Source organism: Nothobranchius furzeri, chromosome 10 (genome assembly GCF_043380555.1).
Source record: "Nothobranchius furzeri strain GRZ-AD chromosome 10, NfurGRZ-RIMD1, whole genome shotgun sequence".
Lineage (NCBI taxonomy): Eukaryota > Metazoa > Chordata > Actinopteri > Cyprinodontiformes > Nothobranchiidae > Nothobranchius > Nothobranchius furzeri.
The window spans coordinates 62,222,262-62,235,685 of record NC_091750.1 but is presented as its reverse complement, the minus strand read 5'-3'; the positions used below and the strand labels follow the sequence as shown (position 1 = coordinate 62,235,685).

Sequence of the window (13,424 nt, the reverse complement as noted above, 5' to 3'; positions counted from 1 at the left end):
TCTTGTTATTTTATGTTTTCCTTGCACCGAGGACAATGCAGTTTCATAAACAATAAACAGAGTTTTTTTTTAAATGTAACTTTAAAAAGAAAACATGTTTAAATACATACATGTTATGTAGAGTTTATAAAGAAGACCCAGAGAAGCACAAAAGAAGGTGAGCAAAACTTTCCGTGGGTGGAAAAGCGACATTTTTGAGAATTGGCTTCTGAATTCAGGAGATGTTCGAGGTAGAATCCTACAGAAGGTAATTATGTGACGTCTCAGTGAAAGTGCTGATGAAAGGCCAGAGGACAGACAAAAAAAGGAGACGATAAACAAGATAGGAGGGAGTAGGTGGAAACAACAAGGGGGACAAAAAATATGAAGCTAGATTTAAACAGCAAAGGAAAACATCAAAGAAGAAAAACTCAAACAGGACAGGGCAATGGCAAGATCAAAAACTGTGACAATATAATATTTTTGGGGGTGATGAAATTGCTTTCCTTCTCTCAGACTGAGTCCTTTGTGCTTTTGGTGTGCAGGATGGTACTCAGCAGGCCGGCCGTGTCCCGGCTGCTTTCCAGCGGCTGCCGCTGCCACAGCGATGATGCTCCTGATGACATGGTGCTGGGCAGATGCTTCACTTCCCTCAATGTTCCCATCACACACAGCCCACTGTTTCACCAGGTATGAAACAGATCTGCTCGTGATTAAAATAAATATTGTTTACAACAACTCTGAAAACTGGAGTAATTTCTAAAACCACAGAATGGAAAAGGCCCTAAAGTGATGCTTGTGACATTAGATGCTGCTGCTTTTGAGTCTGTTTCCTCTAAACAGTTTAAGGCGGACACATGACCCCCAAATCCAATGGTCTCATGATGAATTGTGCTACCAAGGAGCATAAATCATATATTTTCCTGCAGCAAGACATCTACTAAATGAATAAATATAAGAAAGCTTCTTTTCTGACTTTCAGGCCCAGCCGGATGACTACTCGGAAATGAGAATTTCCTCGCAGAAAACCATCTCCTTCCACAAGCACTGGAATATAAATCCTGTGACTGTTTACATGAATTGGCTTCAAGACACACACCAACAAGATGAACTGTAGGAACATTGTGCTAAAAGTTACTCTGCGGTTTCATGACAATCTTGTAATTTCCAAGATTTTTTACAGTCACAAGAAATTATTCCCTGAAAGAAAACTGTTGAAAGAGTGAATATTTGTGTCAATGAAAATCTATGAAAGATCATTTAAAAATCAAGAAGGTTTTTAAGATTTTGTTGATTCACCTGAGGCTTTTGGGGCTGTGTGTTTGAGGCAATTGAAAAACCCTTCTGGGCTGTCACCTCACACACATGCTAACACACACACATTCAAGTCTGATTCCAGTTAAAGAGGGAAAACCACCATTGTCATATGAGGCATTTGACTTGATTATGTTTCAGTTTCTGTGCATTTTATTGTGATTGTGTTCATCAACAGTATCTAAATGTATCGCACATTTCTACACTTTTATAGACTAGAAATCTGGACGAGTAGTAGCAGAAGCAAAAGGATTTTGCTATGCAGGTCAGTGTAGCCACGCGCCACTGGAGCCTCAGCAGGCCTGAAACAGTTGCGCGTCCTGCCAATCACGGCACTCTACTGGTTTGGTGGGCCAATCACAGCGCTCTATTAATTTTGTGAGCCAATTACGGAGCTCTGTTGGTTTGTTGGGCCAATCCCAACTCTCTGTTGGTTTAGTTGTCCAATCACAGCGTTCTATTGGTTTGGTGGGCCAGTCACAGCGCTCTATTGGCTTGTTGGGCCAACCACTGTGCTCTATTATGGGCCATTCCCATCTGTACCGGGTCGGCCCAGGCCGGGTAGCCCCAGTCGGCCCCAGCCTGGCCCAGTTGATTCCACACATCCTTGCCTTAAGCCCAAGTGGGCTGATTCTACCCACCAATCAGAGGCTTGCTCTAATGGAAGGTGTGAATTTGCTGTCAGCAGTGGGTGTGTTGGCCCTGGTCGGCCTGAAGCAGACCCCCTCAAGAAGAGGGCTGAGAATGAGCCTTGGTTGGCCCGGAAAAATACCAGGCCACCCAGATATGTAAACAACCTACACTACCCGGCCCGGGCCGACCCGGTACAGATGGGAATGGCCCATTAGATTGGTGGGCCAATCACAGCGCTCTTTTGGTTTCGTGGGCCAATCACAGCGCTCTTTTGGTTTTGTGGCATCAAATTTGGATTAGACTTGGACATTTCTTTCTTAAGTCCCTTACTTAGAAAAAGGATGGTGTGAACTGTTATGGCATGTTGTTCGTTGTCCAATAACGTGGAGAATGTTTGAAAGACAACCATGGATTCCGCCCCACCACTGAGCTCTCGGTATGGGTCATGATCAGATTATATGTTTACATATATAGGATGGCTTGCCAGGCTAGACCAAATTTGCAACAGAGTGAATATTTTCACTCAGTTTAAAGTAAAGTAGTTTCTAACAATTTCTGCTGCTGTCTTTCATCATTATGGGATTCCAGCTTCAGTCTGTGTGGCCTCTCTTTCCTTGTCGGCTTACCATTGAGGGCTCAGGATCAAACCCTCTCCTTTCCTTTCACCCTTTAGCTGAATAAATAATTTTGTGATTGCTACAGCTCTGGTTTTTATGTATGTTTCTTGGAAAGAGTTCCTGAATACTTATTTTTTATTGGCTGGGAGAAGGCTGGCTGGAAAATCAGAGAAATATGATGTGATGGAAGAAAAAGAGAATGTGGGAAGGCGTTTGCTGCCAGGAATGCTTGTATAAGCTTGTCCTGGCTCTTTGTTGGAGGCGTGAACATGCTGGTGGAATTTCATCATTTTGAGGTTTGTTTGATTAAAAATTTCTGCGAAAAACACCGTCTGTCTGATCAGACACTAATAAAATATATGCAAGTGTGAGCAATCTTTGATCCAGCCACTTAAGCTGTTATTTAACTCACAACCTCTCTTTGATGATTATTTTTGTTTTAAATGATAATTATCTTAATTTAATTGGAGACCGCACTTTATGAGTTTTTATCACATAACACAATTTTTTTTTCCACTTTTTTCCTCAGCTTGTGTGTCTTTCAATTTCCTGGTTTGCCACTTGTATTGAGGCCGGAACTATCTTAATATCATGTCACTGTGACATCTGTTGCTATAGCAACAAGAACATTGAATACCCATGGGATTGTTTTTGAACCTTTATGTGATGCTCTACATCCTTTGTCTTAAATTCAAGTGAATAGTTAATTTAGATGAGAACATTTGCTCCAATTTCCTTAAAATCCACTCATAAATGAGTTTAAATTGAGATGAAAAGCTTGAGGCAGCACACGGGGATCCCAAACTGGAAAGTTTGTTATTTGGTTTTGTGTCACAGGACTCGGCTGCAGGGTTGCCATGCAATTCCACACTTATCATTACTCCTCTCTTTCATTTCTGAGTGTAAGATTAAAATCTTATAAAAAGTAAAAAAAAAAAAAAAACAGGGTTCAGTATGTTCCCGCTGCACAATTTCATTCACACGCGTGCACAAACACTGCCATCATTAATGCAGCGAGGCTTCACAAACAGCCTGTGTTATCGTCAGGGGCAGAGGTAGCTTTCCGGTTCTCAAAGAAAACAGTTAGGTAGTCGCTGCTTGTTATCCACAGCTCAGAGCTGCTCTTCCACTTTTCTTTGAGTTTTTAGCAGCGATTGGTGAATCGGTCTGGAGTTGGTAAATGCACGACCAGTTTTTATTGAAAGAAAGGCTAAAGGTGACTCTGGGATTGTTCCCAAGGTTCCCCTGAATAAACACATTTTGATTTTTATGATGTTAAAATTTTCAGAATCCTCACCTAGAGGACATCAACAGAATCACATCATCTGCAAAACAAAGCACAAATAAAAAATTTTCTGCTTTAAAGCAGTGGCGGTTTTACCATTAGGCATAGGTCGGTGGTCACCCCTTTGTGTTGGGGGGGCCCCCTAGCCCTGACCGCCGGCACCCCTCTGTAAATGCCACAATATTCTTATTACCAACCTGTCACCGCCGACGGGATAGGACATACGTAATTCTCATTGTCATAATTCCTGAACCGTTCAAGATATCTGTAAAATTCCAAAGGTGCTGAAAAGATAAAAAATGGGGCTTTTTGTGCATATACAATTAGCGATGGGTACCAAATTCGGTACTTTTTAAGGTACCGACCGAATTCCATAGTACTGACTGAGCACCGATTCACGTCATTTGAAACGGTGCCTCGTTTCAGTACCTGTCCTTCACAACGAGAACTTGCCTAGACAGCTGCACATGCGCAAGAGAGTTATGTCGTCGGTCGCTGCGAGCCAGTTGTAAACAGAGCAGCATGGTAGAAAGAACGCACGCTAAAGCTTGGGTCCACTTCACTAAATGTGATGGACAACTGGGTGATGATCAAACCAGCGACAACGATCTAAGTGAGACATCCCCATCTTGATCTGCTCCGGTAGGTAAATAAAATGTTTAAGATAACGTTAGCTTGATATGTTAGCTTCCGTTTTGCTAATGGCGTGTTCGCTTTCTCCTCGGAACTCCGAATTTCCGACTAGAAGAACATGAATGCGCTCTAAAGTTTGGCTTCACTTTACTAAATGCGACGGGTGATTGGGTGAAGATTAAACCAGCGACAACAATCTAAGTGTGAGGCATCATCGTTTTAATCTGCTCCAGCAGCTAAATAAACTGTTTAAGATAACATTAGCTTGATATGTTAGCTTCCTATGCCACCATTTGCTTTCTCCTCTGAAATTCTAACTTCCCAGTAGGAAAAATCAAATGAAAAAGGACGGCAAAAGGAATGAAGATAAACAGTAAATTTAGTTCACAGTAAAGATGTTTGCTTCAGTTTAATTATCAGCTTATAAAACTACAAGGACGATGTTAAAATACAAACTGTTGTATGTTATTTATCGTGATATTTATCAAATACAGTTATATATTGAGAAAAATATGTATGTAATTATAAAAGAGAATTAAAATATTAAACACTCAAAAGTATTGAAAATTGGTACCGTTAAGTACCGGTATCGATTCCTAGGTACCGAGAATTAGAACCGAATCGATTCAAATGTCAAAGGTACCCATCCCTATAATACAATACATTACGGTAGCCTCCGGGATTCCCTGTCTTGAGCGCAACGAATCACAACACAGATTCAGAGACGTGCTGAGTTTCTCATCCAAAATGCTACGTTTTATAACTTCTGAATGACTGATCAGATTCAAGAAATTCCAACGGTTCCTAAAAGTACATGAAAGCAGCTTTCCAACGTTCTATAGCATGAAGCAGAGTTATGGAACTCCTGCTGTACAGCCTGATTGAAACGGTGCACAGCGGAATGCAGCGCCACGGTGAAAGCGGATAATGGAACGGGGAAGCTAATTAGCATAAAAAGCCAGCATGAAATTATGGAAATGCCTTAAAGAAAATCAACACGATCTATTAGGTGTCCCAGAAGGCTTATACCTGAAGACAGTGACCACGAAGAAGGGCAGATCTCCAGTGAACCTGGGTATGAATATTTGTTCAGTCTTTATTTTTTTTTTTTATTTGAACAACCCTCAGCTATTTGCTAATTGTAAGATTCAGCTTCATTCCAGCATTATTTATCTTTTTACAATAAATAATTACTTTTGCTAAAACAAAATTTTTGGTATAACAGTGTACGGTGTGCAAGAGAAGCACCCAGCCCTTGAGTATATAACCCTGTCTGCGTCTCACTGTGTTGTCAGCTCATTGCTGTTGATGTCAGCGCTGTTCTGCCCCCACCCCCCCCCCCCCCCCCCCCCCCCCCAGGTCTCTAGGTGTTTTGCTCTGAAGTGAGTTTTTGTTTTTGCATCTAAGGTTCCTTGATATTAGGTTTGGCTTCCTGCCCCTTTTGGATTTTTGGATTTTGGACTCTCTTCCTAAATAAAGGGATTTTACTTTGACTTCGATCCTGCCTTGTGTCGTTCTGGGTTTCTACATCTTGGGTCCTAACCTCCTCCTGGCTCGCAACGTGACACCCCATGGCAGTGTGAGGTCTGCAGAATGGGACTCTGCCTGCAGCTGGAGAGAAACTGCTTCAAGGCCTACCACATCAAATAAAAATGTCTGAAAGTTTACAAAAATAAATGGTCTTAAAACCGCTAAAAAAGATACCAAGGTTCACACTTTTTTAAGAATAGATGCATTACAGCTCAAAGTTTAAATTGTTCATTCCACATTGTTTGCCCAGTAATTTAGAAGTTCCTGTTCAGTAATAAATGTAAAAAATTCAAATCCATGTTTAGCTTTTTTCACTTTTAAGCTGATTTTTAGAGGCTTTAATAGAAATAAATCCTAAACACAAACCATACACTGAAAGCTGAGGTTGTTCTGAAAAAAGGAGAAGAGTTACACACACTTTGCACTTTTTATTACAATTTTACAGGCATAAGAAAAAATACCAGGCGGCCCTGTTATAATTATGGTCATAAGAGGGTTATTAAGACGGTGATGCACAAACAGGAAGTGATTGGTAGTCATTCCACTCCAATCTAGTTGGTGGCAGTAATGCACCAAATTGTTGTTTGCCAAGTGCCATAAGACCACAAATAAGAAGAAGAAGAGAGGCGGGACCGTTTGTAACAAACTCAAAGTGATAGTCAAAACATTAAGCATGAAATGGAGTTATCCTAGTGGCTCCAATAAGAGAAAGAAGCAGCATGCTTCATAAAAGCTTTTATTTTCACTTCTGAAAGTGACGTTGTTTTTCATTGCAAACATCAAAAGGAAGCAGAAAAGGAAAGACAATGGAAAATGTTTAAAGGGAGGAAAACATGGACCAAAATGGAAAATATTAAAAAAAAAAAAAACAAAGGCAAAAGCATAGGAGCACTGACAGGAAAAAGAAAGCAGAGCAAACATTGAAAGCGCTCAAAGAGAGGGCAGGAAAAAAGAGGAGGACTAATAAAAAGGGAAAATAACTCATGTCAGAAGAGGGTAGAGTTTCGCAAATCCAGTTAAAGGTAAGATTGTCGAAAATTATGTGTAAGGGGCCCCATGTCTGTGTTCGCCTTGAGCCCCCAAATTGCTAAATCCGCCACTGTTTTAAAGAAAGACTAGACTCATATATTTTTTTTTCAATAAATTAGCCATGGTCTCTTAGCCTAGAACTTTAGATGGACTGTAGCAGAAGCGAAAAGATTTTGCTCTGCATGTTGGTGTAGCCACGCTCCATTTGAGCCTCCGCAGCCTCAGCCAGTCTGGTGGCTTTCCAATCACAGCTCTTTATTGGTTTGGGGGCAGAATGATGCGACTGACTGGGCACAGCTTGTTTGAAATGGCTTTGGCATTAACTTTGGACTATTTAGACTTGGGTTTTTCATTGACCTAAGAGCAGATAGAAGTATTTAAGTTTATTTATAAAAAGTATGTATTTGCGTCTTCGACAGGGCATGGCAGACTGCAACACTGACTGACATACGTAGCAGTGAGTACATCACGTTGTTTGTCCAATAGCATGCAGAGACGGTTTGAAAGACATCCGTGGGTCCTGCTCCACAACTGAGCTCTGAGTGGAGGCCAGACTATATATTCACATATGTAGGATGACTTGCCTGGCTAGTGGTCTCCTGCAGCAATTAATTAATTTTGAGTCATTTTATGCAGTTAAAAAGCTTTGACACAACTGTTTCAGGAAGTAGAAGTTAGCCAGAGTGGAAAATTGTAAAATTTGGAGTTTTGCTCATTAATATTCATGACATGCAAACATCTTAGCTCTGATTGGCTAGCAGCAACGCGACTCTTCCGCTGCCTCCATTCACTCTTCTTTCTTTGGTTAAAACTATTCAATATTGGTGTTTTATCTCCATAAATAACACAAACTTGAAATGTGTTCTCCTGTATTATGGAGTTGCTAATGTTAATATTTAGCTTTTACTAGCAAAGACATGCTCTGCTGTCTTCTGGCTGCCAAATCAGCACAGCCTAGCTAGGTGAGTCAATAAACTCTATTTTTACAGTGTGACATAGATCTGTGTGGCTTTTTCTGACCCGAGCATATTTCAAAAAGTATTTAGCATTTCTCAGTCAACCTCAGCTTTAAGGTTTTCTATATTTTAACGGAAACTTTCCACCATCATCACCATCATATTTCACTTTAGCTCATACCCTCGAGCTAGATGCCAATAAACTATATGTCAGTCAGACGGCTTAGAGTTTATAGTATTTAAAAACGAAATGGTTTAGTTCCCTAAAGGTGAATATGGTCAGGACTTGCTGATCACAGGAAACCCAACTTCTTATTTTCTCACCAGCCAGTCTGTTTAAGGTTTTGATAAGGAGAAAACACATTTAGCTTTAGGCTGAGCTCAGCTGTATGGTAACACACCCAGGCTCTTAGATCAAATGTTTTTATTCAGCACTTCATACGGAATGATTGACCAACTTTGATACAAAATTTCATAAAACACAATTTAACAGCCTGATTTGTAGAGTCTCTGCATGGCATATTCTCAGTGGGATGAGACAGCATCTGTCTGTAATGTAGAGTTTTCATATTATGCATAAGATGTATTCTGGAGGGGATTTCTTTGGGGGGTAGTTCAGGAGGGATTTTGTCAGCCTCCCAAGCAAGGACCACTGTTTTCTGACATAGTTTAGTGAGTAAAAATGAGGAAAGTTGCATCAATGATTCATTAGGCGCTGAAGCAGCTGAAAAGGAGACGCTCGTAACGCATTAGAGCAATGAGAACAGTAGCTGGTTGAGAAATAAAATGTTCTTTCACAGCTGCGGAGAGCTTTGATGTAAACATTCTCAGACTGCTCGTAGATCTTCTGTGAGGCATTAATCTTCCTCCAGGATGATACCAATGAAGCGCTTTATTTGTATCTAACTTTTATGACTTGGAGCCACAGCTGCATTCTGGGTGGTTTTTGTTGAATGATTAATGTTTGAGGGGTGGGGTGGGGTGGGGGGGCGTTATCCAGAGAAAAGACACAATGTGAGACAGAAACTGAGTGAAACTGATCCATCGCTCCATCAGCTGGACATAACCGTGTCTGAGTCACGCCCACGTTGAGTGTTGTGTTTGTCAATTATGGAAAAATTCATACCACTTAATGAGTCTCAGAAATATTTATCAGGCTAATGTTGTTTATTTATATCTAAACACTTTATGAATCATTAAAATGTTTATTATGCATTAATTAAAGGAGAGAAAAACAAAACGGACCTGTTTCTTTCCAGAAGGTGAACCAAATCTGTTCATTTTTATACATTTCATCTAGAATTTTTAAACTAAACATTTCAGGTGAAGCACAATGAGCATTTGAAACCATATTTTTTTAGCAAACTATTGAACCTTATTGCCTTATAAACTTCCACAGTCAAAATTTTCACCATTAATTAACACATAATAAACATTTGATATATAAAATGTAGATGTGTATTTAATAACATACCCATAAACTATTTATTTGGCTTTTATAAGAGAAGTCATACTGTATAGTGGTACAGAAATATTTAAGACCTTCATCCATGAACCAATTTCCATCCTGTCATTAGTTTTTCACTAACATCTTGTAGAGATTAAGGGAAATTCTGACCCAAACATCCTCAGTAGGGTTAAGGTCCAGGCTGTGGTGGCTAATCTATGTATAATAAAGATGTTTCATGAACCACTCTTTCCAAATGTTGGCCTTTGCCAAACCCTGAGACACCCCTGAGCGATAACCGAGAGATTTTCCAAGTCAGGATATATGATTCTTCGAGTGAGATCCGGATCTTTGACAGGGTCTTCCTCCAAAGAGTTGTGCCTGGAAAACTTACAGAGGCATCTTAATCCGATGCATGAACAACCTTAAACTACCTCCTGTGAATGCCTCATGACACACAGTGTTCAATGTCTCTGTTGATGTTAATGTGTCAATCAGAAATCCTTAAAATTGCATTGAAATGTTTGTAACGAGCTAACAATAGCTAATATTAGCCTTGTCTGAAATCCAAACCTCAAAAATCAAGTCATTTGAGTCATCAAACTTATGAATACAGGACAAGACTATGGGAATTCCCTTTTCCAACACACTCATCTCTAAAATGTGTCTTTATAATAAAAAAAATGGGCAGAAGCTTATTTGGTATCAAGGTTAAGCTTTATGGTTTGTTTTTCTTCCACTGTTTAGTCGGCTTTTATGGAGAATTTATTTGGACTGAGGCTAAATCTCACACAGACACACGCTTGTGTGCATGCACACACACAAAATCTCATTTTCCCACTGGTTTCATAAGTTTAATGTAGCAATTCAGTCTCTATCTCATGTCTATGAGTAGGAGAATAAAACTAGAACTGTGACAAATTTGGCTGCTTTAATCCCATTTTGGCTCCAGGGTCTCTTTCCGTTGTCTCAGCTGGAAAATTTTGCTCAGAACAATGGAAAACCTGCAACAGGAGCACCGGACTGTGTTCTCCAGAGAGCTTGGTGACAGGTTTACGGTTCAAGGAGCTGGGATGAAAGTCAAAACGCCCCTAACTACAGGCATGGACACTGATAAAGACCAAGTATGATGAAAACAAAGTGCTGCTTTACCGGTTTGTAGTCTGTTTGAAAAAGAACAGACAGTCCTGATGTGTGCTGCATGTGCATGCACAAAGTATTTTAGCTACGCTTTCTCACTCTGAAAAGAGCTGAGGGGATTCTGATGCTTCACTGATAACCACAGATGTGACAAAGAAAAGAAGCTGTGTCAAAGCTCAAGTATTCCCTTATCTCTGATAAGGGTTCTGATTCCTTTCATGGCTAAGTTGCATAAAAATGACACACGACCACCAGCTTTCCTAGTGCTTTCTGTTTATTTATTTATTTGTAGATGAGGGATAAGAGTGTTCCTGGGAAGGTAATGCCTAAACACGATCAAGCATAAATCTATTCTTTCTGCCATCCAACGTTTTAATAAAATTTTCACATATCCAGGATTTCCTGACAGCTCTTCATCATATCTGCTGTCAAACACGGTGGGAAAACTCCAACATTATCTAACTAAACCATTTACTGCTTCTGAAAATTAGTCAGTGTTTTGTGTCCTTGAAAATCTGGCTGCTGGCAGCGCTGTGTCACTGAGTTATTGCAGCTTCATGCAGTTTGCAGGCTGCACATGCCTGCTCTCAGGTTGCTCTCTGAATGAATAATCAGCATTGCTAATGCAGCGTATCTGGCTTTTGCTTTAATTCAAGTTGTTGGCAGTGTGGTTGAATCGAAACGGCACATTTATGTTTATTGTGAGTGTTCAGAAATCAGATTTATGGTGTAGAAGCATTTCATTTTGTGCCTAGTTATTCCAAATCCTTTTTAGAACGTCTGAAATGAGAATTTATAAATAAGATTCACTGGATTTGCAGGTGCAAGTTATGATCTTTTACATTGATCTATTTCCTGCTTTGTGTAAACAACCAAACAGCGTCTCTCTCTTTAAGCCCTGTTTACACAGCAGGGTTTTAAAACATTCGCCTCTCCAAAGCATGACAGACCCCACATGTGGTGATAAAAAATCACAGATTTACCAGTTTTGGTCCTACCACACATTAACTGTTTTCACTCATGGACATTCTCTGGTCAGAAGAGAAATCTCACGAGATACACTGTGGGTGTTTCTCAATGTCAAGGTGCCTGGCCTTGCGAGGCGATGTCTTGCCAGGCCAGGCGCCTTACTTACGAGGACACTGTCCTTCCTTGGTCAAAGAAAACGGTTAAATGGAACAGACTTGCGTCACGTGACCGCGGCTTCGACGGCGGTCATGTAACGTCACATGACACAGGAGATAACGTTATATTTCATACATATAAATTTCAATATAAATATATAATGAGCCTTTTCCTTTTTAAATTGTGTATATGTTTATTAAATAAAATATATAAGTGAGTTACTACCTGCTAGCAACTGAAGCTGCTACTAATAAGCAACTAACCAACCATAGATAACTTATTTGAATCGAAAAAAAAAACATTTTAAATTAGCTGACTTACTTTTAAACTTGAAATTTTCCCCCAAAGTGGCTGCCGGCTACTGATCCGCCATCCTTTTCAAAATACTGCGGTGTATTCTGGGTAATTTTTTACCAAGGCTAGGCTACAAGACATCTCCTGTGTATCCTTGCTCAGCTAGCTAAACGGCTAACAAACGGAGATCACACGCCTCGGTAGAACATGAACATTGGAACACGTCTTGGCGGCTCCTGATGATGTATCTCCTAGGCAATCGGGGCCGGGCCAAGACATCAAAGCGAGGTTCCTTGGCATTGAGAAACACCCTGTGACTTTGAAGTGAACAAACATGGTGGAGGAGCATGCTGCGTGGTTCCGTCACCTCATTTTCTGGTTGGCTTAACTCAACAGGTAGCTCTTCTTGCATAAATGCGAAAGAAAGGAGAAAGTCCAGAAATGAATGAGTTTTAAAGCACATCAGCATGAGCTGTGCAAACACTGGAAAAATGGTGGATGTGCAAACAATGGCTCTGTTATGCTCTAAAACACAAGACAAATGGATACGCTAAACCTCTGGCTTCGGGGCTAAAATAAAACCACTTCTGAAATGTTTCCTCTTTCAAAGAAAACTAAGAGAAGAGTTTTCATTGAGATAGTAAAATTCTACCTGTCATGGAGATAAAACAACATTTCTGCATCCCTGAGGGAAGCTCTCATGTTGTAACCTCTGCAGTTTGTTCAGCTGATATAATCCTCTTACTCATTTGCAGAACTCTCATAATAATTGTTAATATTTAAACAAGCACACTGTTTGATTTATTAAACCACTGGATGTGGGACACCAACGTCTCATCTTTCAACTGTAGTCATTAACCTGAATTTTTTAAACAAACCTGTGTGTCATGGTCTGCATCCCACTGCCTGCTCCAGAGTCATCGCCCCTTCATCCTCCTCCGCCAGAGTCTTCGTCCTCTCATCCTTCCCCAGTGTCTTCTTCTCCTCATCCTCCACCAGAGTCTTCATCCCCTCATCCTCCACCAGAGTCTTCGTCTCCTCATCCTCCATGAGTGTCTTTGTCCCCTCATCCTCCACCAGTCTTCATCCCCTCATCCTCCACCAGAGTCTTCGTCTCCTCATCCTCCATGAGTGTCTTTGTCCCCTCATCCTCCACCAGTGTCTTCGTCCCCTCATCCTCCACCAGAGTCTTCGTCTCCTCATCCTCCATGAGTGTCTTTGTCCCCTCATCCTCCACCAGTGTCTTCGTCCCCTCATCCTCCACCAGAGTCTTCGTCTCCTCATCCTCCATGAGTGTCTTTGTCCCCTCATCCTCCACCAGTGTCTTCGTCCCCTCATCCTCCACCAGAGTCTTCGTCTCCTCATCCTCCACAAGTGTCTTTGTCCCCTCATCCTCCAACAGAGTCTTACGATCAGTCCAGGGCTGCCAACTTTTGAACTTT

At 40.8% G+C, this 13,424-nt stretch overlaps 1 protein-coding gene across 1 annotated transcript in view; it reads left to right on the top strand.

Moving 5' to 3' along the window:
• Positions 1–5,792, top strand: part of b3glctb (beta 3-glucosyltransferase b) — a 30,566-nt gene extending 24,774 nt beyond the window's left edge. The window contains exons 14-15 of the mRNA XM_015961612.3: positions 525–669; positions 962–5,792. Coding sequence (XP_015817098.3) covers positions 525–669; positions 962–1,096 — 280 coding nt within the window. The 3' untranslated portion in view covers positions 1,097–5,792. The remainder of the gene's footprint in view (positions 1–524; positions 670–961) is intronic.
• Positions 5,793–13,424: the final 7,632 nt, after the last annotated feature.